This window comes from Sus scrofa, chromosome 14, assembly GCF_000003025.6.
Source record: "Sus scrofa isolate TJ Tabasco breed Duroc chromosome 14, Sscrofa11.1, whole genome shotgun sequence".
NCBI lineage: Eukaryota > Metazoa > Chordata > Mammalia > Artiodactyla > Suidae > Sus > Sus scrofa.
The window spans coordinates 120,724,206-120,751,873 of record NC_010456.5 but is presented as its reverse complement, the minus strand read 5'-3'; the positions used below and the strand labels follow the sequence as shown (position 1 = coordinate 120,751,873).

General features: G+C 38.7%; 1 protein-coding gene and 1 long non-coding RNA gene across 5 annotated transcripts; one reads left to right on the top strand and one right to left on the bottom strand.

Annotated features, from left to right (window-relative positions):
• On the bottom strand, positions 420-12,112 carry LOC102164743. Of its 3 annotated transcripts, none has more exons than XR_002338635.1 (4): positions 12,032-12,112; positions 11,687-11,785; positions 3,764-3,911; positions 420-1,872 (listed from the first exon to the last, which is right to left on the bottom strand). It is a non-coding gene; the product is annotated as an uncharacterized LOC102164743 (long non-coding RNA). The 3 variants fall into 3 exon arrangements; XR_002338636.1 differs by having other exon boundaries at positions 11,970-12,080; XR_001301207.2 differs by lacking the exon at positions 12,032-12,112 and adding an exon at positions 11,944-12,028.
• Positions 12,201-25,797, top strand: SMNDC1 (survival motor neuron domain containing 1). 2 transcript variants are annotated; one of them, XM_005671451.3, is made up of 7 exons: positions 12,213-12,398; positions 13,595-13,714; positions 16,902-17,091; positions 19,181-19,323; positions 20,202-20,363; positions 21,486-21,639; positions 22,339-25,797. In XM_005671451.3, the coding sequence occupies exons 3-7, from the start codon at positions 17,089-17,091 to the stop codon at positions 22,474-22,476; spliced, it is 600 nt and encodes a 199-aa protein (XP_005671508.1). In that variant the 5' UTR covers positions 12,213-12,398; positions 13,595-13,714; positions 16,902-17,088; the 3' UTR covers positions 22,477-25,797.

Sequence of the window (27,668 nt, the reverse complement as noted above, 5' to 3'; positions counted from 1 at the left end):
GCCTTGAGCTGTGGTATAGTTTGTAGATGTGGCTCAATCCTGCGTTGCTGTGGCTGTGGCGTAGGTCGGCAGCAGCAGCTCTGATTCGACCTCTAGCCTGGGAACTTCCACATGCTTCAGGTGCAGCCCTAAAGAGCAAAAAAAAAAAAAATTTTTTTTCTCTTCCATTTAATGAGTTTTTGTTGACATATCCCTGATTAATCATAAGCTTGAGTATCTTTCATATGTTTATTGGCTGTTAGGTTCTTTTGTAAATTGCTTGTTCATATCATCTCTTCTTTTTCTTCCTCATTATTTTTTCCCCCCTTTTTTTCAGATGTACCTGCAGCATATGGAAGTTCCTGGGCCTATGCCCCAGCAGCAGCAACACTGGATCCTTAACCCACTGTGCCACAGTAAGAACTCATTCTCCTCCCCATTGTTTTCACTTTTTTGTTGGGTTATTTATCTGTTTTCTTAAGGATGGGCTGGATTTTTTTTTTTTTTAATTCTGGTTACTACTTCTTTCTGTAAATATTTTCTGTGGTCTGGGGTTTATCTTTAACTTTGTAATGATGTTTTTGGTTGTATGCATGAGTTACATTTTAATATAGCCATATTTTTTCAATCTTTTCAAGGGTGAATTAACATAAAATATTTTTAGATGTATGTATTGGAGGGGGAAGTTATCAAAGGAAATTCTTGCCAAATGACCTTTTTTTCTCTGTATCGTAAAAAAAATCAGTTCTTAATAGACAGCTGTAGAGTCCCTGAGCTTCCTTCTTTAGCTAACATATATTAATTGATTCTACAACAAAGGCCTAGATCTGGGAGTTGGCCAGGGTGGGGCCAGGGAGGGAAGGGAGGGTATGAAATTTCATATGTGGAACCCTGCCTTCCTAGAGCTTACCATCAGAGGACTAATATGAGTTAGACTGTATAGCCTGATATACTTCAGTAGCAGCTCAGAGGAAGGAGAGATGGGGGTAGGACTGAGTAATTATCTATGGACTGGATTAATCAAGGAAGATCTGATGTCGACTTTCTTGACTTCCCATAAACTAAGAATCACATGGGAGTTCACATTGCGGCTCAGCGCAAACAAACTTGACTACAGTCCATAAGGATGCGGGTTCAATCTCTGGCATCGCTCAGTGGGTTAAAGGATCCAGTGCTGCCGCAAACTGCAGTATAGGTGGAGGATGTGGCTGGGATCTAGTGTTGCTATGGCTGTGGTTATGTAGGTTGGTGGCTACAGCTCAGATTTGACCCCCAGCCTGGGAACTTCCATATGCTGCAAAGAAAAACAGATAAAGAAATGGAGGCTGATATCCATAAGGTCTCCCTGCTGAAGATCTCCCAGCTAGTGAGAGGTAGAATCCACACTAGAACTTTAGGTTGCAGTCAAGTGTGCTGTTTTACCTACCAGTCAAGAAAGCTGATGTGTCTTCTTTTGATCATAAAATAGAAATCTGAGAGCAATGCAAATGAAAAACTGAGTAAGACCACACAGAACATCGATTACAACCAAAACAAACAAACAAAAAAATGAAAGCCCACGATCATTTAATCTGGGCTCACAACTCACAAACTGTTAGAAACAGCTATTACATTCACATCAACTTGTTTGCCTTATAAGGATACAGGAAATATGGTTAAACTCGTTTTCTTTAGATAGGGCAGAAAACAGTACTTTATCCCAGGACACTTTTTTAGAAGACACAGCAAAAATGAGAATAAATAAACATGGGCTCTGTGTTTAGTATTTTCTCTAAATAAACCACAAGATGAATGGCCACATATATCCATAAATTGTAGTTACTTTCTTGTCTCAGTTACATGAGTTTGGTTCTTCTACTGACTGTCAGATTAATTGGTTCTACTTCACTCTGCCTATGGAAAAAGCATCAAAAAGGTACCTAATCAGTAACACTGGAAAAAAAGACAAAACAGAGATACACTGACTGAAGTGCTCATAATCAAGCTATTATAGTGCTTTTGTCTGTATCTATATCCTTACCAGCAAACAAGAATGTAAAAATCACTTTCAACTGCCTGCCAAGAGACACACCATTACTTAGGATCAATTAGAAGTTCTTTCCACCAAGAAAATGCTTCAAAACACTATCTCCCCAAATACCACACAATATCACTTATATGTGGAATCTAAAATATGGCACAGATGAGCCTATCTATGGGACAGAAACAGACTCACAAACATGGAGAGCAGACTGTGGTTGCTGAGGGGGAGGGAATGGGATGGACTGAGAGTTTGGGGTTAGTAGATGCAAACTGTCACATTTACAATGGATAAGCAATGAGATCCTGCTGTATAGCACAGGGAACTATATCTAATCACTTGTGATAGAACATGATAGAAGATAATATGAGAAAAAGAATGTGTATATATATGTACGACTGGATCAATATGTTGTATGGCAGAAATTCACAGAACATTGTAAATCAACTATAATAAAAATTTTTTAAAAATAAAGAAAATGGTAACTCCTTTTATCTTACTATAGTAATAACCTTATAAAGCAACGGATATCATGTGCCCATGTGTCAGAGAAATATCATAATGCTAAATACAAGAAGTCTTTAGAACATTCTTCAAAGTCAAACATAATATTCACTGCTATCTAAAGTTTGCTTCCTCCACATTCTCAAGGAGACTGGATTCTACTAGTCCCGGAGACATCTTGCCAAATGTTGACGATGCGAAAAAGTACAAGATGTGATCATTGCCCCTTAGATATCATGTCTAGAATAGCTCCATTCTAAACACCAATAGCTCAGGGTGTTTGTTACTAGATTCAAAACACTAAGGGAGAAGAAATGGGAAGCGAGGAGCTCTGTGAAAGCTGGTGAGCAGTCACCAAAGCCCCATCAGAACTGGGTCATTAAAGATATTCTTCCAGGCAGGAAAGTGGGGGAAAGGCATGTGAATGTAGAACAGATATTAGAGGCAAAGCTGTAGTGCATGAAAGAAGAGGGTAGGTTCATACATGGAGAGTATGGTCAGGGCTCAGGCTGAGAAGCAGGCTATGGCCCAATCACCAAAGGCTTTATATGGAAGGCTAACAAATGGGAATTTTGAGGGGTGGGTGTGGTGATGCTTGGATTGGCATATCCAGAAGATCAATCTGGCAGCCAAGTGTGGAAGATGCATCTCATGGAAGGATCCCCATCTTAAGCTACTGGATCGAGCTAGGTGAGAAATGATGACAGCCTGGTCTGCAGCAATGGGATGGAGAAAAGGGAATGCATCCAAAAGACATTCAGCAAGTAGAATTAGTCAAATTACTATAAGTGTGAAAAGTGATGCCCGTAGCTGAAACTGGAAAAAAAAAATTAAGAAGGACATCCGTAGCACAGAATATAAAAGGCAAAGTCAGGCAAAAATATAAATTTTTAAAAGTTCTTTGGGAGTTCCCATCGTGGCTCAGCGGAAATGAATCTGACTAATATCCATGAGGACGCAGGTTTGATCCCTGACCTCACTCAGTGGGTTAAGGATCTGGTGTTGTTGTGAGCTGTGGTGTAGGTGGCAGATGTGGCTCGGATCTGGTGTTGCTGTGGCTGTGATGTAGGACAGTGGCTATAGCTCTGATTCAACTAGCCTGAGAACCTTCATATGCTGTGGGGTATGGTCCTAAAAAGACAAAAAAAAAAAAAAAAAAGTTCTTTATAAATAGTTGATCATGCATTTTCTGCCTACAAAGAGGCTACTTTCAGAAAATATCATTTATTCCCCCTTTTTAAAAAAGAACATAAAACTTACCCCAGTGGCTTTTCTTTTTATAAAAGTTGCCCTATTTGATGTGCTCGTATAAACAATCTCCAACTGTGCCAAAAAGTTTTGGAGCATCATTCAACAATGGAAATGCTTCATCTTTGTACCTGAGATGCTTAAGCACAAGCAAGTTCTCCTATAATATAAAAAATAAACATATCAGAAATCAACTGGAAACAAAACTCATCTGCAGGAAGTGCCCAGGCATTTTTCCATTAGCTTTTAACACAGGGAAAACAAGATGGTAAGGTGACATTGTTTCATGGTTTTTAAAACCGGTAGCTTCTGCAAGAGAGGCAGCATCAGAGGAGCCAAAAATAAGGGATGCAATGTGGGAAGTATGCCTTCTTTCCTACTGTGGATGCTGTGGTGTGTTGCTCAGATTTCCTCTTCAGTACTGAGGTGCTTGATCTTCCAGAAGCAGGGACTGTTGGTGGCCGACAGTTTTCAGTTCAATTGCTCTTAGCCCCCTTCCCAGGGGCAGCCCCTATTTATTGACTGATTGTTTGGGGTAGGTGGGTATAAAGCCCTGGCTCCCTTGACTGAAGCTGGGGAGCATCTCCGAAGGGCCATCCCTGCTCCAGAGCCCCTACAGGACTAGCTGAGGCCTCTGTTGGAACTGTGGTACAGCTCCTTTCTTCCTCTGCCCCAACCTGTTCCTGTCACCTCTCACAGGGGATGTTCCCAAGGGTTCATCACAATAAACCTCTAGCACAGAAATCTGAGTCCTTTTCTTAGGAATCCCAACTTATGTCACCTGCCAGGACCAGAAAGAGCCCTAATTCATGGGCACTAATTACAGAGAATGAAGGTGTCACTATAAAAGTATGTATTAGAGTTCCTGCTGTGGTGCAGTGGGTTAAGTATCTGACTGCAGCAGCTCAGGTAGCTGCAGAGATGTGGCTTTGGTCCCTAGCCCAGCACAATGGGTTAAGGATCTGGTGTCACTGCAGCTGTGGCTTGGATTCAACCTGGAAACTTCCATATGCTGCGTCCATGGCCATTAAAAAAAAAAAAAAAAAAAAAAAGAAAGAAAAAAAAAAGCGTGTATTAAATGTATTGGGCCTTGAACAAAAGGAGCCAAACTTCCTACTTATGTTTCAGCTTATGTTCTAAAATTGACAAGAGAGATGTTGTAAACAGCACACAAGTGATCTAAAGGATTTTGGATACAAAGTTGTTGTATCAAAAGAATCATACCAAGTACAAATAAAAATGCATACGTTAAAACCAAGAACAGGAGTTGAGTACAGATGACTAGCAGGTCCTCATCACTTGGCTGCTATAAACCATAGGTTTTTTTTGCTGTTTGTTTTTCCGTATTTCCTCCCCAACAAAGCAATCTCCTTCACTAAGGCTCCATCATCACTGGGGGGAGGGGGGAGGGCCACATATCAAAAGATGCCTGTGTCTCCACTGCCACCTACTGGTTCCTTTGAGAACCGAGGTCTCCATCCTGTAGTTCCTTTTTTTTTTTTTCAATTGCTAACACTATACAGATAACATGGCTACATGTGACTATCTCAAGCTATGGACCACTAGCTTCACTATGGAAAAACTTGGGCTCATTCTGGCATCTGGAAAAAGTCATATTAACTGTCTGTTTTTTCCTCTTTACATTTGGGAATATACATCCCTCTACCACCCATGTTTGTTTGGTGTAAGTATCCTTTAAAAAAAGATCGTTTTATTATCCACTGTGCAATCAAAGTTATGTGGAATGTACTAGGCTTTTCCTGCTTTTTCTGTGATAATCTTTTTCTAAGATAAATAAATAAATAGGCAACATGAATATGGGGGTGGAAACACCCAGATAAAAAGGGCACTTGCAGGGGCTGTGATGCAGATGAATCTAATTAATTCAGGGTTTAAAAGACCATCTTAAGACTACTGCTGGAGGCTGTTATATGAGACAGCCAAACAGAGCCCAAAAATGAAAAAAGCTCCTGTCACCACATCAGAGAGCAAGGCCCACTGGCCTCTCTCCTGCATGTGAGGAAGTCAAAGTAATTTTTTCTCATGCTTTCCTTCCTGGCCTTCAAAGAGCTCCTATGACTGCTTTGGCCTCTACTGCCCACATCTTCCTGCTATGCCTTGACCCATCTGGCTTTCTGTGGCCTTCTGTTTCTGACAGTCATATATGCTCCTGTAATCTCCTATTATTACTTCTGAGCTTGTTAAGCTACTGCTAGCTTCTGCAGTTTCTCTCACCTACCCGATGCTTCCCCCCACCAACCCCCCTGCCCCAATACACACAACACTCACCAAAACTATTCTAGCCAGTCTATGAACACTTTTCTCCATCTTTTTCTTCTGAAAGTTTTGAAACACACAAAAAAGCTGAAAGACTAGGGAGCTCTCTTCATGGCTCAGCAGTTAACGAACCCGACTAAGGATCCATGAGGATGCAGGTTCAATCCCTGGCCTCCCTCAGTGGGTTAAAGATCTGGCCGTGCCATGAGCTGTGGTGTAGGTCACAGATGTGGCTTGGATCCCAAGTGGCTGTGGCTGTGGTATAGGCCGGTAACTGTAGCTCTGAATCAATCCCTAGCCTGGGAACTTCCATGTGCCTCTGGTGCGGCCCTTTAAAAAAAAAAAGTTGAAAGACTAGTACAATGAACAAACACAGATATCCTCTACAATGACTTAATATTTTGCCACATTTAAATTTTTTCTCTCTCCATATATGTACATAGTAAGTATAACAACACTATGTATTATATATACATAGCATGTATAATAACAATGAATTTTGCAAAATTTTATATAGTTTTTTGGCAGAACTATTTGAAGGTAGGTTATAGATATAATGGCACTTCATCCCAAAATACCTGAATAAGACATTCTAAGTAACCTAAGTGACTCCACACCTAATAAAATTAACCATAATTTAATATAATTTAATATCCAGTCCGTATTCAAATTTCCCAGTGTCCTCAATTTTTCTTTTTTTTTTTTTTTGGCTTTTTTAGGGCCACACCTGAAGCACATGTAAGTTCCCAGGCTAGGGGCTAAATTAGAGCTACAGCTACCAGCCTACACCACTGCCACAGCAACACAGGAGCCGAGGCTCATCTGTGACCTACACCACAGCTCATGGCAATGCCGAATCCCTGACCCACTGACTGAGGCCAGGGATTGAACCTGCATCCTCATGGATACAGTTGGATGTTTCCACTGCACCATAACAGGAATTCCTCAAATTATCTTTAATAGTTTTATTTTTCCAAACCAAGACTCAATCAAGATTTACCCATTGCATTTGTTAGGTCTTCTGTCTCATAATCTAGAATAGTCCTCACCCTTTTCAATTTTTTTTTTTTTTTTGTCTTTTTGCCATTTCTTGGGCCGCTCCCACGGCATATGGAGGTTCCCAGGCTAGGGGTTGAATCAGAGCTGTAGCCACCAGCCTATGCCAGGGCCACAACGTGGCATCTGAGCCGCGTCTGCAACCTACACCACAGCTCATGGCAACGCCGGATCCTTAACCCACTGAGCAAGGCCAGGGACCGAACCCACAACCTCATGGTTCCTAGTCAGATTTGTTAACCACTGCGCCACGACGGGAATTCCATCCCCACCCTTTTCAATGACACTGACCTCCTGAAGAATTTTGGCCAATTTTCTTATGTACCACACTCTGGATCTGATTCTTTCCTCACAGTCATTTCATTTGTTCCTCTTAAACCTGATCCTCATAGAGATGTCAGGTCCTTAACCTGCTGAGCCACATTGGGAACTCCAAACCTTTTTATTTTACATAATTTTCTTCCCTTTCAGTTTTAACAAAAATCTATTAATCATTCACTTTATCTAGAGTAGATATAAACAATTTTTAAAATTACATTACCAATTAATATAATTAACTATTAACAATAAATCTGTGATGTTTGAGAATTTTGTCCTTTTTGCCCCAAGAACGTAAGAGTACTATTAAACTCTAATTTCAAACAGGTCTAAAGAACTTTGATGACTCGGCCATTTATGATCCCTCTAAAGACTTAGATTATCATCTTTTCCAAACTAAAGAAATCCCTTATTTTCTGCTTTTAGTGGTATGTTTTCCATTCTTTAGTGGTACATGTAAAACACAAAAGAGCTAAAAATGTACATTCTAAGACTAGCAAGGCAGTACAGATTTCAGTGGACAAATCAGGATTGTTATGACTGATGAGCACCTGCACTGGTCAGCATTCATTTAAGGTCCATCAGACTTAAATGGATGATGCCACCTAAGAGTCATTCCAGGATAAGTTTTCACTACACTGTCCCCCAAAACACTCAATAGGCAGAAAAAGCCAGCAGCTTGCCCTGCAGCAAATGTCCACACAAACACTCACAACACCTATTATGACTAAAAAGGGCAAAGGGCATAGACAGTTATTATGACTATGTACACATCTCTAATTCATCACCTTAGGCATTTGTACAGATAGCAAAAAATGCAGGCAAATCTGGGGCTACTTTTAGTCGAGAAGGGATACAATAAAAGCTAAGCTAAAGAACACAATCTCCCCTTTAATTAAAACATATTAATTTCATACTCATGTTCTGCAGTGACTTGGTAAATTCCAAAGGCAGCTGCTATACTTTAATTTTCTTTAGCAGAGAAAGGAAACAGCTGTATATATATTTGAAGTCTTTAAATTTTATTTACTTATTGAGTTTCAATAAAATAAATACTGGGTTTGAAGAAAAAGAGGTTTTATTTTTATTTTATTTTTTGTCTTTTTAGGGCCACACCTGTAGCAAATGGAGGTTCCTGGGCTAGGGGTCAAATCGGAGCTATAGCTGCTGGCCTAGCCACAGCCACAGCCATAGCCCCGCAGGCTCCTTAACCCACTGAGCAAGGCCAGGGATCAAACCTGTGTCAATGACATTTTAGATACAGTTCTTTTTGAAGAATAAACATGATTAAATTTGAGTGAGAATGCTTTAAGAAATATCAGACATTGAAACTAGATTGTGACATGTCAAAGGAGATGGTAAGTCAGAATGGCTATCTGAAGTAACAATCTTAGTCAAAGCTAGTATTTACTCCTTTTAGTCTCTTTCTTTTCTTCTTCTTCTACTTTTTTTTTTTTTTTTTTTTTTTTTGCTTTTAAGGGCTGCACTATGAACATTCCCAGGCTATGGGCTGAATCAGAGCTGCAGCTGCCAGCCTACGCCACAGCCACAGCAACACAGGATCCGAGCCTCATCTTCAACCTATGGCAACACAGGATCCGAGCCTCATTTTCAACCTTGTGGCAATGCTGGATCCTTAACCCACTGAGCGAGGCCAGAGATCGAACCCCCATCCTCACAGACATTATGTCAGGTTCTTAACCCACTGAGCCACAACGGAAACTCCCCATTTGGTCTTTAAAAGTACACAGACTCATAGTGAAAAATAAATGAATACATGTAAAGTGATTAGAATGGTGCCTGTTATCTCTTCATGAGAACTAATAATATTCATTATATCTTTTCTTTCCAAATATAATCTATGTTGCACTGAGGGATAGATTAAAAGCAATCCTGAAAACAAGAGTTATCAAAAAATCTATACTGGAGCTTATAAATCTTTTGTCTGTCCTTTTTTTTTTTTTTTTTTTTTTTCAATAGGACCACCCCCAAGGCATATGGAAGTTCCCAGGCTAGGAGTCAAATCAGAGCTGCAGCTGACAGCCTACACCACAGCCACAGCAGTGTGGGATCTGAGCCAGGTCTGCAACCCACACCACAGTTTACAGTTCATGGCTACATGGGATCCTTAACCCACTGAGCAAGACCAGGGTTTGAACCTGAGTCCTCATGTATACTAGTTGGGTTTGTTATAGCTGAGCCACAACAGGAACTCCTATAAATCTTCACCTATTTTCTGATCTAGGGGGTTCATGAAGAGTTCTTATTTGAGAAAAATTTTTTTTAACTTTTTGTATAATGATTTTGATTTTTTTTCCATTATAGCTGGTTTACAGTGTTCTGTCAATTTTCTACTGTACAGTATGGTGACCCAGTTACACATACATGTATACATTCTTTTTTTTCACATTATCATTCTCCATCATAAGTGACTAGACATAGTTCCCCATGTTACACAGCAGGATCTCACTGCTTATCCATTCCAAAGGCAATAGTTTGCATCTATTATTATTTGAGAAATTTTTGTACAACTATAAAGTTAATATTCAAGGAAGATCCTTCTGGCATTAGCTTTTAAACATACACAATTAAAATAACGGCAGTTGTCAAAAACTACATTATATTTTAAACAGATTTCTACTATATTAAGGAAAAACCAGAGAGGACATCCTCTCTGGTTTGTCTTCCCTCTTAATTCTAGCTACACACTGCTGCCCTCTGCAGCAGGTTTTTTTTTTTTGGTTTGGTTTTTTTGTTGTTGTTTTTGTCTTTTTAGGGCTGCGTCCACACCATATGGAAGTTCCCAGGTTAGAGATCGAATCAGAGCTTAGAGCTGTCAGGCTACACCACAGCCACAGCAACTAGGGATCCAAGCTGCGTCTGTGATCTACACCAAAGCTCATGCCAAAACTGGATCCTTAACCCATTGAACAAAGCCAGGGATTAAACCTGAGTCCTCATGGATACTAGTTGGGTTCATTAACACTACCATGGGAACTCCAGCATTTTCAGTTCTTGCAAGTTGACTATCACCTCAATCATAACAAACCTGTCCTGGTTTTCTCTCTATAGTTATCTGACTCAACATGAGGGATGAGTGTGTACATAGAGAAGAACACATTAAGACCTCTTCGAAAAGAAAAGAAAACAAAAGAAAAGAGAAGGCAAGAAGGCACTGAAGCAAGATGTTGTCACAATCCAGAAGAGTTAGCCCACATTAGAGGAGGACTTTCTTAAAGTTCTAGCAAGACCCCAATCCTCCAGGGAAGATTCTCTCCTGGCATTCATATAGCCTCTGTGTCTCAGGCCTTTACCCTTTTTTAAACTATATATATTTTTTAATTTGGAAAAAACTTTTATGCTATGAAAAAAGAGGATTAAAAAGTAAAAAGCATAATCAGTGAAAACATTTTGCTTTCATTCCAAATCTCCAGGTTTGTTTATCAGTCCATAAACAGCACATAAGATTACACACTTGATGCACATTTCTTTTTAAACATAAATGGAAGTATTCACACCACTCTGCTTATCACCCAAGATTATAACTTGTTCCCCTTCAGGCGATATTAACCTACATAACGTAATGAAAACCAGGTAAGGGCTAACAAAAGAGGTTTGGGTTTTTTCCTGCCACACCCTTGGAATATGGAATATACCTGGGCCAGGGATCAAATCTGAGCTGCAGCTGCAGCAACCTGTCACAGCACTGTGGCAATGCTGGATGCTTAACCCAGGGCGCCACAGTGGAATTCCCCAAATGGGTTTTAATTAATTAATTAATTTATTGTCTTTTTGCCTTTTCTAGGGCCGCTTCCCGCGGCATATGGAGGTTCCCAGGCTAGGGGTCGAATGGGAGCTGTAGTCTCCAGCCTACACCAGAGCCACAGCAACGCGGGATCCGAGCAGACCTACACCACAGCTCACGGCAACCCAGATCCTGAGCAAGGCCAGGGATCGAACCCGCAACCTCATGGTTCTCATGGTTCCTAGTCGGATTTGTTAACCACTGCGCCACGACGGGAACTCCCCAAATGGGTTTTAAATAAACCATTCTCCTGTCCAATGGGTTCTGCCATAACCTAATCAGCGCTTTTGTAGCCACAAAGACCTTTTATGTTTGTTTTTTTTTTTTGCCAGAGCCATGTGGAAGTTGCTGAGTCAGGGATCAAACCCGAGCCACGGTAATGAAAGCCGCTGCACTGACAACGCGGAAACCTTGGGATCCTTAACCCGCTGCCGCCACAAGAGAACTCCAAGACTTTTATTATTATATACAGCTCAAACCTGCCCGGACTTTGGTATTACTTGGAGGGCTCCATGAAACAGGTTGCTGAGCCTATCCTCAGAGTTGAGTTTCTGATTCAGAGGCCTGAGGTTGAGAATCTGTAATAAATAATTTTTGCAATAAATTTTAAATTATTGTAAAAAAATAAAAACCAGGCGATGCTGATGCGGCTGGTACCCCGACTGCATGAGAACCAACCGCTAGTATGAATGCTACATTAAACCCCTTTCCTCCCACTACCCAGCACCCTGCGAACCTCTGGAAAAGCCGGACAGCACCCACCCCTAAATTAACAATCCAAAAGCTCCCCTCACTGAGCCAGAACTGAGACAAGACGAACGTACATCCGGTAACTTGTGCATCATAGTTACGCCATTTCCTTCCTTAGTAACCCCGCCCACTTCACGTCCCTAACCTGATTAAATGCAGGCAGTCTAGAGGGTACCAGGAATCACGTGATCGAGCGACGTCTCGCGAGGATTTTTAACTACTCGCGAGATTTCACCCGCCTCTGTCTTTTCCTCTTTCCAGTGCCCAGTTTTCGTCCACTCTTCTTCGCGGCCGGTAGATTTCTTCCCTCTTCAGACCGAGACAGCTTGTCGCTGCTGAGATTTTTCCTGCTGCTGTTGCTGCTGCCACTCTCGCCGCCACCGCCACTGGGCTCATTTGCCCCGACCCCTTCCCACTGCCCCGACCCCAACCCCACACAAGGTAACAAACCGACGAGGGAGCGAGTGAGGCCTCGTCGGGCCTCGGCCTCTCCCGAGTTGAAGCGGAGGCCTGAGGCCCAGCAGCCAGCCGCGCTGGAGGGCCCGGGTCCTAGCCAGAGTGTTAGGGGCGCGGTCTCTTCTCCCACCTAGAGTTGAGCCCGGAACGGCCTCGGACCGGGTTGGACTAATCCTGGGCACCCAATGGGTGGGGTAGGGGCGCGGGAGGCGTCTTAGAGACGCCCTGGCCCTTCGGTGCGGAGCGTGTTTGCGGGTGTGGGGCTCCGGCTCCGCTGGCCTCCGCTCCGTTCGTGTTTCGGTTTCCCTGGAAGCTGTTTGAATTTCGAGGTCTGAAATAATAGAGCAAGTTGTGGCGGGCTTTGAGGTACTGGTCACTGAGGGAGAACAGCCTGGCTCGCTCTAACCTCTTTGGAGCCCTTCCAGACTCTGGGCTGTAGTTGGACGAGAACTGTGAGACAGACGGGTCCTCGGAAACCCGTTGTGTTTGCTAAGAAAGCGGGAAAGAATTCTCTCCTATCTTATTTTCAGAAGAACGAGCGGGATTTGGTGAACGACACGTTTCTTTAGAATTCCTAAGGAAAATATCTGTGCTGTTTCTTTTACTGAAGAAAAACCATCAGCAATATTTAAGCGACTGGATGAAAGATTTTTGCTCTGGAGAAGAGTTTCTAAACACACTCGTATTAATTGGATAGCTCTTGTGGAGAGAATTAATTGCGTAGTTAATCTAAAAGCCATTTATATTTGGTTTGGGAAGTATTTTTTAGCGCTCAAAAAAATAAAGTCTCGCCTCTTTTAACAGTTTGGTACTTTTTCCCCCTTTTCTTTTGGTGACTATATAACAACCCTGTTAACTGAGCCTGTGTGTCTTCCCTGTTAACAAGAGTTTAAAGAAAATTAGAAAGTCTCCTTTTCCCTCTTACCTTTGTTTTCTGTTACTATATGGAGTTTTTCTGATATGTTTATAATCTTGAGCGTCTGTTGCCTTGGAGTTTGTGGTTTGGCTCACAACTTTTCTCTGAACTGAAAGTAAAGGTAACACAGATAAATTAAGCTACAATGAATTATAATGGGTTGGGAGCAAAATTGGTAAGGGTTAATTCAGACAGAGAAAAATTATTTTTTATGGTTTGTTTTTTGGTTTTGTTTTTATGGCCTTACTCTTTTCATTTTCCCCAGATGTCAGAGGATCTAGCAAAGCAGCTGGCAAGCTACAAAGCTCAACTCCAACAAGTTGAAGCTGCTCTCTCTGGAAATGGAGAAAATGAAGATTTGCTAAAATTAAAGAAAGATTTACAGGTAAGTAAGAGGGGACACTTATGGTTATGTTGCTTGAAAAGAATATTTCTGTGTTTTACAAATGATTTATTGCCTAGAATCTGTAGGTATCCAGAACACTCTTTGGAGGGAGTGTTTCTCTCCACATACACACTTCTTGTATGTACATGTGGGTATGCACATAGGCATACATGGCTTCCAGGAGTAGGATTGCTTCCTCAGTTTGTGTACATCAAAATGATTGAAACATTGTTTTTTGTTACGTCAATTTTGTACGCTCATAAAAAGTTTTAAAAGCGAGTTAGTTTTAGAAGTCAATCTCAAACTTTCTAGAGAAAGAGGTACATATAACTTTACAATGGCTAGCACTTCTATTTTTAAAGATCTGGAAAAGCAAATTTTGTCCAAAGGGTAACTAAATTTAAAGGGGAAAAATATAACCTAATTAAAATTCTTTTTAATGACACAAGATTCTTTGAAAATGAAATTGAGGGGTGAGAGAGAGAGTGTGCATGAGCAGGAGTGTGCAAAAGAGACTGTGTGTGCATGTATATAATAAAGCTAGCTCTAGTGCCTTGTATTGAAAACACATTATAAAAATACCTAAAGAGGTAACCTGTTTTCTGCGTAAACATTACGTAATGTTTGAACTTAAGGCTAGGTTTAACATGTAGTTGTTGACCCTTTTTAACAACTTGAAATTAAACCAAACCTATGGGAAAGGAGATTTTTAATTTGTTTTTGTCATTGGAGCATTCAGTAAGTATTAAACCTGTTTTTTAGAACTTGCTCTGGGGTTTCAAGAAAAACATAAAACCATAATTATAGTAAATATTTGTATTTTCTCAGAACACTAGGTTGATTAGTAAAAACACCCTATATAATATTCGTAAATATGTGTGACTTTTCATCTTAAGAGATTTGTGAACTTAAAATTCTGAACTGGAATTTTGAAAAGTTTTAAAAGGTGTTTTGATTAGATGGTCTGTCTTCACTGATTCAAAACAAAACTTGAATCATCTTCATTCTATCTAAGTAATTCTTTCCTTCCCTTTATATCATTCTCTTGCCCATTTAAACTGTTACTATTTTAGGGATATTAGAATGGCAGACAAATGAAGCTTATTTGAAATGGGCCCAGATTCAAGATTCTGAAAGAGCTTACCTGGGCAAAATTAAGATGAGTTAATATTTTCAGGTTCAAATTCTAGATTTAGAATAGACTTGCATGAGGTTTCAATAGTATGTTATTTTGTAAAAAAAATACAGAAACTTCAATATGTATAAGTCAGGCCAGTGGATTTCAGGGTCCTGATCAATAAGAAAGAGATATTTGGGGAGTGGTTTTTCCCGCTCTCAGGCCAACTTTCTGCTTGCCTCACAGAGAAATCCTGGCATGCCCCCATCCATCTTTTTTTCTTTTACTAACTTAAAAAAGAGTCCTTTTTTTCTTTGAAGGAAATAAAGCATTGTACGCCAAAGTTGTGTGTGTTGTTTCCTGGGCACTTGGAGAAGGGGTATATGTGGAACTGATGGAAGGGGGTAGTTGGAGCTGAAGACTGAAAGCATTATTATAAGGTGGTTTTTTTAAAATTTTTTATTTCTAGAATAAGTTCTCAGAGTCTGGGCAGAATTGTCTTAGGACGTGGTCTGTAGTGGAAGTACTATAGGGAGAGAGACCATTTTGGCAGGCATTGTAGTGATCATGTAAGTGGCTTACTTAGGGTTCAGTTAATAATGACCTGAGGGTTGGTTATTTATCTGTAAAACATCTTTTTTTCTATAACCATTTAGAAAAGCATTGTCCAATAGAACTTTCTGTGGTGATGGAAATGTTCTATATGTGCTGTGCAGTGTTATAGTCACTAGCCACATGTGGCTGTTGAAGATTTGAAATAGGACTAGGAATGGCTGAAGAATTGAATTTTTAATTTTGCCTTATTAAATAGCTATATGTCGCTACCATATTGGATGGCACAGATTTAGAAGCTTAAGTCCTAACACTTCAGATAGCAATAATACAGAATTTTTTTTGATCACAGATTCTTTTCCTCTTATTCTATCATGGGAAAAAATGATTTTGATTACTAGATAATCTTCTGTTTTGAACTGAAAACAAAGATGAAAGACATCATTTGAAATTAGATAAAATTCAGGAGTTCCTGTGTTGGCTCAGTGGAAATGAATCTGACTAGTATCCATGAGGACACAGGTTCGATTCCTGGCCTCTATGAGTGGGTTAAGGATCTGGTGTTGCTGTGTTAAGGATCCGGTGGCTACAGCTCCTATTCAACCCCTAGCCTGGGAGACTTCATATGCTGCAGATGTGGCCCTAAAAAAAAAAAGACAAAAAAATTAGATAAAATTCTGAAAAGTATGTGGCGACCTGCTTCCATCTAGTAATTGCTGTCTCCATTGACATAGTTACAGCGCTATTTTGTCATAGGTTTTAAAAACAAAAATCATTTTTCTTCTCAGCTTTCTGGGATATACTTTGTGCCATGATATTCTGCCTTTTATATTTGCTGAAAAGTCTGTTCAGACTGATGACTAAGTTTGTGGCCCACATTTTTTTTTTGTTTGTTCCTTTTATGGAATATCCTGATTACTCTAGTTAAAAATTTGTTTGCCTTTTCATTTATGACAAAATGCTCTTTCTGCATTTTTCTTCAGTGACTTTCATTTTGCCAGCAAGGCTTTCAACTTACTTCTTTATGTACTATCTTTCATACAGAATAAAGTTACTCAGCAGGCAGCAAATTAATCTACTGAAGTCTTAATTGCCTTTCTTTTTCATTTTAAAGAAGTGGGTTTAGGGAGTTCCTGTCATGGCTCAGCAGAAATGAATCTTACTAGCATCCAAGAGGAAGCAGGTTCGATCCCTGGCCTCACTCAGTGGGTTAAGGAGCTGTGGTGTAGGTCATAGACACAGCTCGGATCTGGTGTAGCTGTGACTGTGGTGTAGGCTGGAGGCTACAGCTCCGATTCGACCTAGCCTGGGAACCTCCATGTGCCATGGGTGTGGCCCTAAAAAGAAAAAAAAAAAAGAAAGAAAAAAGTCGGTTTAGTAAAATGCAGCCTAGCTAGTTGACTAGCTCCCCAGACAGTCTTTGATAATCACAAAAATAGTCAATTTATTAGGCTGTTTTGCTGAATAAACTGGTTCTAAAGGAGGCAGGGGTCAAGTCACTTGTCTCATATATTACAGTGGCTCTCTGCATCCCCGAAACGCCTTCCTTCAGTAAGCAGAGTGCTTGAGTGCACCCCCTTTGACCTGCTGATATGTAGATCACAACATCTGATGCTTCCTGGAATTGCCGATTACTGTAACTGCTGCCCATCTGTCAATGAAGGAGCAGTTTCAGAACTCAGACTTGGGGGAGGAAAAGTAATTAATGGTATGTACCTTTAAGAACTCCCTCATACATAAAATAGTTTCTCTAATACTTTGGTGCATTTGCGCAAATGAAGAAAAAAAACATTTAGAAGGGTCTTTATAGTTGGGTTGGGAGGGGTATGTAAAACATGGCAAAGTGAAAAGACAGCTGGGGTGAATGCTCTGGATTTTTTTTTAATGGGTCATTTCACTTCACGGCTCTGGAAATTACAACATGCACAGCTTTTCAGGACCTTTTCTTTGGTAAAAATGTATTTCTTTATGAAAACATAATGAGAAGATGTTTTGTCCAAAGAGAAGTAGAGTTCTAAATCTGAGACCTACAACACCCGCAGACTTTATGCTTTAAATGTTAAATGATCCCTAGTTCCATTAAGTAAATTGAATTATTTAATGACAGGAATTGTGTGGGCTCTTGAGTGGCTTATTGGATTACTCTCCTGGCCCTAAAAGTGGTTAATTGAAAAGAAGCCTGGATAATTTACTCTCCTTCTTTGTGTAGTACATGATCTGTTTATTTGGAAGTTCTTTGCTTTATTTGCAAAGGATTGTCTAATTAAAAGGTATTTGAATGGCTGTTTTGCATCTGATAAAAGCTTCATTAAAGATACTAATCTAATGAATTTTTAAATCTGAGTCTTCAAGTTTTTTATTAATAAAATTTTTTTATTCATAAAACTGATCTTTTTCCAAGGGCTTTAATGTTCCTTTTTCTTTTTCTTTTCCTAATAGAAGGCTTGTTTATTACAAAGGGGTTTTTTTTTTGTTTGTTCGCTTTTTGTTTTTAGGGGGGTTTTTTGTTTTTGTTTTTTGTTTTTTTTTTTTGGCCAAAGCATGGAGCGGCTTGATGTGGGATCTCAGTTCCCAGAACAGGTATTAAACCCAGGCCACAGCAGTGAAAATGCTGAGTCCTAACCACGAGGCCAGCAGGGAATGCTTCCCCCCTCCTCTTTTTAAGGCTCAAATATTAGGTTTTCAGAAATAGCCAGGAAGATTTAGAATCTTTAGGAGAGAAGAAATATTTAACTTTCTTGGCTATTGAACCAGAACTACTATTATAAAAACCTCAATCAGAGCCAGAAGAATCTCAGTACAGAGTATAACTTTACTAATTTTTCTCCCAAAGCATAGACATTTAAGGTATTTTATATGCAACAGTGGAATAACAGGTATGCGGGTTCTTAAATCAGATAGATGATACATGATAGGGGTCTTCATCAGAATAAAATGGTAGCAGAATCTTACTGATTTGTTCTATTTCCTTTTACCAACCCTGCCGAACATCTTTTGAAGCCAATAAATGTAAGCCTGAGTTAGAAAATAGATTTGCCACAGACAGGTATTGCCTGCCTGTGTATGTTTCGTTTATTTTACTTTTTCCTTTTAAATGAAGCTGTGCTAATGTACATAACACATTATTAGGTACTAGGATATTTAAAATCTAATTTGGTAATTTGCTTATCCAGATGGGGTAAGTTTTATAATAAATGAATAGGAAGACTATACTGTTTTTTATAATACATGCCTATAGTATTTTAGTAAAAATATGTATGTGCAGGGACATTTTTATTACTAATCAGGTTGCTTCAAGGTTTTTTTTGGTCGGGGGGTGGGCATCTGTTGGCTAGGTGGTTAATATTACTGCCAAGTAATGCCCTATAAAAAGCACAGTTCAATGAAATGTATGACAATGATATGAGACAAAAGTAATCTTGAACCTACAGTTGATGATTTCTCATCTTTAGAGAGATCTCTGCAGCTAAAATAGGTGTTTAAAAATAATGTACAGTATAAATTCAAGTCTACCCTATATTTCTGGTAAGTGTTTGATGTTAATTAAATTGAAAGGCATCTGGGTTTAAATCCCAACACCACTGTATAAAATGCTCTATTTCAGTTTCTACATGGGGATGATAACAGTGTGTACATCATAGTGTTGTTATGAACTTCAAATAATATGTGCAGAGTATTTACTGAGTACTACGTGGTATGAGAGCTGTTACCAAAAATTAAAAGAATTTGCTTATTGAAAGTAGGTGACAATGTGAATTATAAAAATAATGTTAATGACTTTTGTTTTTCCTTTTTAGGAAGTTATAGAATTAACCAAAGACCTTCTGTCAACTCAACCTTCTGAAACTCTTGCAAGTTCAGACAGTTTTGCTTCTACTCAGCCCACACATTCGTGGAAAGTAGGAGACAAGTGTATGGCAATCTGGAGTGAAGATGGACAGTAAGTGTAGAAAAAACTCTAACTATAACATGAAATAATAAAATACCATGGTAAGATGATTTTATTCAGCTTGAACTACCCTATTTTAATCTTTCTGTATAGCCAATATGACTTAAAGAGCCAGTTTGATTCCTGGGTGGTTACCAGTAATACAGTTTAGTTTTTAGCTTTACCTTAATTAAGTCTTAGCATAGAAAAATGGCTTGAATCCTAGAGGAAATAAACATGAAAGTAGAGGAAGATGAAAGCAGAGTTTTAAAAAAGAGTCTAAATTGTTTTTTCATTGAATTGAAAATTGAGTGAGGTTGGCTGTCCTAGACTTCAGTGAAGCACATACACTGAAACTATTCCTGTAAGAAGTAACTTTTTTTTTTCTTTTGTCTTTTTGTCTTTTAGGGCCTCACCCACAGCATATGGAGATTCCCAGGCTAGGGGTCGAGTTGGAGCTGTAGCCTCTGGCCCACACCACAGCCACAGCAACGAGGGATCTGAGCCACGTCTGTGACCTACACCACAGCTCACAGCAAGGCCAGGGATGGAACCTGCGTCCTCATGGATGCTAGTCAGGTTCATTAACCACTGAGGCATGACGGGAACTCTTTTCCAGTTTGTGTAAGGAGTATCTTTAAGAGATGGACCAACGCACATTTAGTAGGACATGTAAGATACTTTCCTGGCAATATTTTGATTAGGATTTCCTTTTTTGATAGCAGATGGCTAACTCCGGCCACTCTTTTGTATTATCTTTGCCAAAAGGACATTTGATTATAGCTAGTTTTGTTTTAAACACATTTAATAGTTGAATCACTGCAGTATAAGTCTTGTAGGCTGAGTACCAAACCTTTACTCACCTGCTTACAGCCATGATATCTTTACAGGTGTTATGAAGCGGAGATTGAGGAGATAGATGAAGAAAACGGCACCGCTGCAATCACCTTTGCTGGCTATGGCAATGCTGAAGTGACTCCACTGTTGAACCTCAAGCCTGTAGAAGAAGGAAGGAAGGCAAAGGAGGACAGTGGCAGCAAACCCATGTCAAAGTAAGTGATTTTTTTTTTTTTTTTTTTAAAAGTAAGTGATTTTTGACTTTAGCTTTCTTCTTATCCTTTTTTGGCTGCCCCGCAGCGTATGTAATTCTGGGCCAGGGGTCAGATCTGACCTTTCTACTTTTAGTCTTTGAAATTTGTATAAAAACCATACCTGGAGTTCTCACTGTGGTGCAGTGAGATAATGATCCAGCTTGTCTCTGGAGGTGCCAGTTCAGTCCCCAGCCCAGCACCAGCATTGCTGCAGCTGTGGCATAGGTTGCAGCACCTGCTCAGATTCAATCCCTAGCCCTTGTATTCAGTCCCTGGCCTGGGAACTTCCATATGCTGCAGGAACTTGTATATGCTGCATTGCAGCTGAAAAAGAATCAGTCAGTCAGTCATTCTTTGCCTATGTATCTGTGACACAGACATAGAAATAGACTAACAAAAAACCCACACTTCATAGTGGTGATTATATGATACAGAGAAGTCTGGATCATACTGCCTTATCTTTAAAGACCCTTTCTTCATCCTTCTTTTGGCAATAAGTCAATATTAACTGAGCAGAAATTATTGAGAGTGCCTTAGACTCTGATCCTATTTAGAGTAAGTGTTTTTAGAAAATCCCCCTTTTTTGTGTGTGTGTAAGAATTGTTAGCTCTTGGTTGCCCTTTGTGCTGCTGTGCTCTTCCGATATAGAATAGTTATATCTGCATTGAATCTCTTCATAACGCTTTTTCCACATGTAGCATATCATACTAACTGCCCATTTAGAAACTGATAAAAGTTTAGTTAGCTTTTAATGTTGAAACTCATTTCTCAAACACAACTGCAAAAGCTTTGTAAATAGCAAATAAAAAGTCATAGTCGAAATATTTGATTTAAATGGATAATAGATTACTACAGTTATGTTCAGAAGCTTCCAAGGATGCTGTATGTTTCAAATAACATTTATTCCTTAGTAGTCTTGACTGATTGGCATTGATGTCAGTGCTTTTATTCATGGAGGGAAGAGTGTGTAAGTTTATTGGGTTTGGGGACATAAAGGGGAGGGGTGTTGAACTGCTAAATATTTTTGAGGAATTCACCTTCTAAATTTTAAGAGTTGACATTTAACCTGTTCTGTCTACACAGAAAAGAAATGATTGCCCAGCAGCGTGAATATAAAAAGAAGAAAGCTTTGAAAAAAGCACAGAGAATAAAAGAACTTGAGCAGGAAAGAGAAGACCAGAAGGTGAAATGGCAACAGTTCAACAATAGAGCCTATTCTAAAAATAAAAAAGGCCAGGTTAGTAAATCCTTTCATCATACTTTTGCAGATTTTTTTTGCAAAGTGCAACTGTCATTAACATAACTTTAAAATGAAAAAAAAAGGTTCACAGATTTAAAAAAATTACCTGCATCTCAAATTCAGAATCCTCATCAGTCTTCATTTTGAGTTTATATCAGGAATCACAACAAGATCTAGATTGTTTTTTTTTATTTTTTATTTTAATTTTTTTTTTGTCTTTTTGCTATTTCTTTGGGCCGCTCCCGAGGCATATGGAGGTTCCCAGGCTAGGGGTTGAATCGGAGCTGTAGTCACCGGCCTACGCCAGAGCCACAGCAACGCAGGATCTGAGCCGCATCTGCAACCTACACCTCAGCTCACGGCAACGCCGGATCATTAACCCACCGAGCAAAGGCAGGGACCAAACCTGCAACCTCATTGTTCCTAGTCGGATTCATTAACCACTGCGCCACGACGGGAACGCCAAGATTGTTTTTTTTTTAATAAACTAAAATTTGAAAAATTATTTGCTGTCTTACGTACCACTTAGAGTGTGTTGAATCCTACCTGCTTTGTTAACATGCCTTATTTTGGGTATCACTGCTAGAGTTTATAAGCACTCAGGCTCCCTTGGTGTACTTTTCCTTATAGGTATATTTTGGAATTTTAATTTTTTCCAAGACTAATCAAGAATGATTTCTATTTCATTTTCCCTAGGTAAAGAGGAGTATTTTTGCTTCACCTGAGAGTGTAACTGGCAAAGTTGGAGTTGGAACATGTGGAATTGCTGATAAACCTATGACACAATATCAAGATACCTCCAAATACAATGTTAGGCATTTGATGCCTCAATAATCAGAAAAACTGTTGGATTTCATCTCTGCAGGGCTTTACATTTACCTTTTTATCCTTATATTTTTCTAAAGGTAAATTATTTGTTAGATGAGTAAGGAAGATACCATTGTCGTCATTATTTGACTTCAATAGAATGAAACTTGAAGAAATTGTATTTGATAACTGCTATTCATTTAAACTTTTTTCATTACTACTACCACAGTTTCCTGGAAGTTTCTTGGATAAAGCAACTTTTCTAGGTAGATGCTGCGTAAATACAGCACTTAGATGAATTATTGATCTTCCTAATATCAGGCCCCCACTTAGTGGATGACATTTACTTTTTGTAAAGTCCTAACTGGGAATTTTCAGATGCTTTGACCTTGCCACATACTCTAGCAATTCACTGGGACATCAAGGCAGAACACCAACCTGCTGAAGTGAATTTCTGTTAATTTTTTTATATTCAGCATAAACCTAGCTCTTGCCCATTTAAGCCTAAAGTAGTAGTAATGGCAAAGTTTGTTTTGATGTTTTTCTTGATAACTTGTTTCCTAAGCCTATTAGGCCGTCTCTAAAATTGACCCAGCTCTTTATTTTTCATTGAATTTTAGTTTTATGTAACAAACCATGTTTAGGACCAGCTACCTGTTCTAATGTTTTTGGTTTGGTTTTTGGGTTTTTTTGTTTGTATGTTTGCTTTTCTCCTGTGTTGATTTTCACTTATGATAGTGGTACCATTTTTTGGATGTGTAATGTTTATATGAGAAAACAAAAAGCTGATGTATAGCCCTGTATACAGTGTAGATACTATTTTTGTAAAAAAAGAAAAAAAAAACCCAAGGCTAAATTAATGAACAAGAGTACTGAGTGTTTCATCATTAAATTTTTTCTGTATTTCTTGTGCATTAATCTGGCCATAATTTCCCTGTATATTATGTTCATGTAGCTGAGTTTGTAATTTTTGTTAACTAGATCAGGTTGTCAGCATTTGTTGGTTATAAGTGAACATCACAATTTTCCCCAGTTGAGTTTAAGCCAAATATGTGCATAGAAAAGGGTATTCCTGCTAATGGAAGATGGAGATTTTTAGGATGTGTTAATTCAGTTTTTGTATGTTTAACTTTTATTAAATAAAGTGTTTTTAAAATCTCCAGGGTGTGTTAACAAAAAGGTGAAGGCTTAGCTGCCATCACTGATACAGTGATTAAGCGTACATCATTTCCACAGAAAAGATTATTGAGCATGTGATAAAGGTTTTGATAAATCCTTATGTACTCATATTGGACATAAGAAATGGGATCCTAAAAGACAAACCAGTTTTATTTTAAGGGTTGCCACTTGTATACAGGTGTTTGTAAATTTTTGGTAGAAGGGGGAGGTAACATTTTCATTTCATGAATTTTAAATTTTTTGTAAATTGAAACTTACAGGAGGACAGTGATTAGAGAACTTCTCATGTCATCCCTCTATCTCTCTCCAACTGTTTTTCCCCCCTGTAATTTATGGCCAGGGTAGAGAATATAGGACAAAATGGAAGGTGAAGTGTTTTTCAATACAAGTCACAAATAACAGTAGAAAAAGGGCTACTTAGCCTGAAAAACTTTTAAATAAAATATACTGATATTCTTCTTACTAGTATAACAAACTATATAAGTCAGTAGTATCCTTAAAGGATTACAAGGGAAGCTATTAAACAGGACTGAAAAGAAATTTGATGTATTCTGTGACTACACAAAATAGTTTTTGATGAGATTACCTTGCTCTGTTACCTTTTCTGCACATTAATTTCCCTGGAGGGCTTTGCAGTAGGAGAGAAAAGGAGGAAAAAAGTGACTATGTGGTAGAAAATATTTCTCAAAAATAGGCGTATTGAATGAAATCAAGAGCCTTTGTATCAAAGACCTAGGTGTGGCCCTTTGAAAAGTTCTGTTGTCAGGATGATAGAGTCTCTAGACTAAAGTTAAAGATGAGGAATCCAGGGGAGTCATGGGTGGTAGTGTGATGCTTAAGCTGAGAAGATGCTTATTGAGAAGCATACCATTGGTACTTTACAAATGCAGGTGGCCGAGCTCTCAGTATGCGAAAATCAAATATGATGCTTGGTCTTAAGAAACTGTGTTACAAAATTTAGAGTTTCCCCTCTGTCAAGAAAGGAGACTTGAAGCTCTGAAACTGACAGACTGAACCGTACTCAATGGCCCACACGTTGCTATGGTTGCATCTGTCTTCTCAAAACTTGTTGACTTTGTTATTGACCATTGCAAGGAAAGAACAGTCCTAACACCCCAAAACAAGTAAATAATTTTAATAATCACAGATTGAAAAATTTTAATTAACATCAAGAAAGGCCATATATTGGAAGAGCAAGGACTCTGGAGCCAAACTGCTCTGAATCTTGGCTCCCTCCTTATCTCTGTGCAAAACTCTTTGCATCTCTTTCCTCAGCTATGGCATGAAATTCATACTTGTTTCATTAGGTTTTAAGGATGAGTCAGTATGTATAAAGTGTTCAGTAGAGTACCTGGCATATTGTAAGCACTATAGGTAAGTGTTTGCTACTACCGTGCAGATGTAATGATGAATATCTGATCTTTTTTCCTTATCTTGAAAAACAATTCACATTATAATGGAAATATTACCCAATTGCTTTTGATTTGAGGCTCCTAATTATAAGTACTACTGAAGTGTTACCCATTACCAAAGTTGTAAGACATACTAAGTATATGCTGGTTAAAGTTTTAAATTTTTGTGTTGGAATATTTTAGGGTTTGTTTCTTAATGGGAAGGGGGTACAGGTCATAAAATAACCCCTAATTCTTATTTATTTTTTGGTTTTGTCTTTTTAGGGCCGCACCTATGGCATATGTAAGTTCCAGGCCAGGGGTCAAATCGGAGCTGCAGCTGCTGACCTATACCACAGCCACAGCAACTCGATCCGAGCCACGTCTGCGACCTACACTGCAGCTTGTGGCCACTCTGGATCTTTTAACCCACTAAGCAAGGCCAGGGATTGAACCCTCATCCTCATGGATAGTAGTCAGATTCTTAACCTACCAAGCTGCAGTGGGAACTCCACCAATTCTTATTTAAAATTGAAGAGGAATTCTTGGATCTGGGTCCTACCCCAGACCTATCTAGGACAAAGATATGTCTTTTTTTTTTGACAAATGTGGTTGATTCTGATGTACATCCCTGACTGAACACCGTGTTTTAGGTTAGATGTGAAAATGGTTTGATTTTTGAAATGAAGTAAAAATTTCCTTAATTGGCAATTTTCTGAGCCCAATTATGAAGACTTAGGCTTCTACCCAAAATGAAATACATCTATTTATTGTAAGAGCTCATTTTTTTAAGTGCTTATTTTTTCCTAACAAAGAGTGTGTGTGCATGTATGTGTGTGTTTACATTGTAATGGAATTTTGATGCTAAGTGTGTCTGCCTTTAAAATATCAAGGGAAAACCATCAGGTAACAAAGGAAAATCATAGTTTTGTAAGTTGTGTGTGTCTATAGATTGTGATCATATAAGGTGAAAAATATCACTTGCAAAGTAAGCCAAAAAATATTTTTAAAGCTTTGATTTGGCTTTTTGCCTCAACTTGGTATTAACTGAAATATAAAAGAAGGAAGAAAATCTGTAAAAACCCACAAGGTTTTGCATTTGTTAAAATATTTATAGAGAGCTCAATAAACATGTTGAATTGTATTAAGTACTTGTATTATACTATGAAATAACCAATTAGTATAAATGGTAATTTACAAGTTCAACAGTAAATGTAAACATTCTTTATATCTAGGATTTTTGAGTTGCAAGTTAAACTGGAGCGGAAGAGTGTAGCAGGCAAAATAACAGGTAATACCATAGTTTAAACAAAACCCAAGTTCATTCCCTTAGACTATGGTTTTTTAAAAAAGCGTGTATCTTTTGTGTATGATGTTCTTAAGAAACATCTCAAGAGGTTCAGAAACCAATATTGACATGTTAATTTGTTTTTGACCTAGCCAAAAGTAAGTAGTAAAAAAACCAGATAAAGGTATTTTCTGTGAGAGTCTTCACTCACCTTTTCTGCCTTTCAGCTTACGTATATAAAGGTTCTTTTGTGGCCTTGAGTGGGGTAAAGCAGATCTGAGAATAATGCTGGGCTTGTGATAGTTGATAGCTGAACTAACTAAAAAATACCAAATTTGGTATTAAGTTATCTTTTAGTTCCCAGGAAATAAAAACTGTTTACTTCCATCAAGCAACTTACCAGCTCATTTTTACAAAATGAGTATGGACTTAAATTGTTAAAATTGTAATGTTTCCCCGGTTACTTGTTTTTAAGAGCACAGCTAAAGAAGCCATGGTTATGCTCATTAGAGGAAAAGGTTTGCTTTTTGTTTGAAGAGTCAACTTGGGGCCCCCAAATCATGGTTATTATTTTGCTGGCTCATGATTTTCCTTTCTTGGTGAAACTGATATGCTTTTTTCCCCCCCTTCAAGCCCTGTACTTACTTTAGCAAGATGCAGTGAATTTCTGACCAGAGAAACAAAGAATTCAGGCTTGGAGGAAACCCTTGACTCTGTATCCTGAGAAAACTAGAGTTGAAGCCTGAGATCCGCAGCTAGGCTAGTCTTTAATAGATGGTAATTGTCCAGTTGTTCATTGCTCAGAAGTATGCAGGAAAGAGGAGTAAGTATCCCTTTGGTTCTTTTGCCCAGAGTTTTTCTCCCCAAAAACACCGTCAGGTTTAGTTGACCTAGCTTCCAGAGTGTGATGAAGTTGCTAATTTAGAAACAATTACTTAAGTTTATATTTTTTAATGTACATTTTAGATATTTTATGGCTTTTGTTAATGTTTTTATAATGTTATTCTGTGCCCTGGTGTGAAAATCTAAAATATTCCAATTATTGTCCTACTTACAAAGATTTTAAAAGCATTCCTTTTAAAAGCAAAGAGCTAAGAACTTCAGGAAATAGAAAATACTCCAAAATTATAGAAAGTTGTCAGTACTTTTAAAGAGCTTCATTGAAGCTATTTCCCCTGATAATTTATTACTGCATAGAAAGGTAGAAAAACTGAAGCTGTCAGCTAGTACATTTATTTTAACTGCACTGATTATTTAAAATAATTAGATGTATTCCACAAGAAAACCAGTTTTCAGTTAGATCTGGTACGTAGGCCAGTAAGATTTTTTTTCTTGGTAAGGCCAGCACTAAAATATTAACT

Excerpts from the sequence above, each read along its gene's own strand:
- SMNDC1 (XM_005671451.3), top strand. Across the intron at positions 20,364-21,485 it reads GGCAGCAAACCCATGTCAAA|AAAAGAAATGATTGCCCAGC; the intron begins GTAAGTGATTTT and ends CTGTCTACACAG. Across the intron at positions 21,640-22,338 it reads CTAAAAATAAAAAAGGCCAG|GTAAAGAGGAGTATTTTTGC; the intron begins GTTAGTAAATCC and ends CATTTTCCCTAG.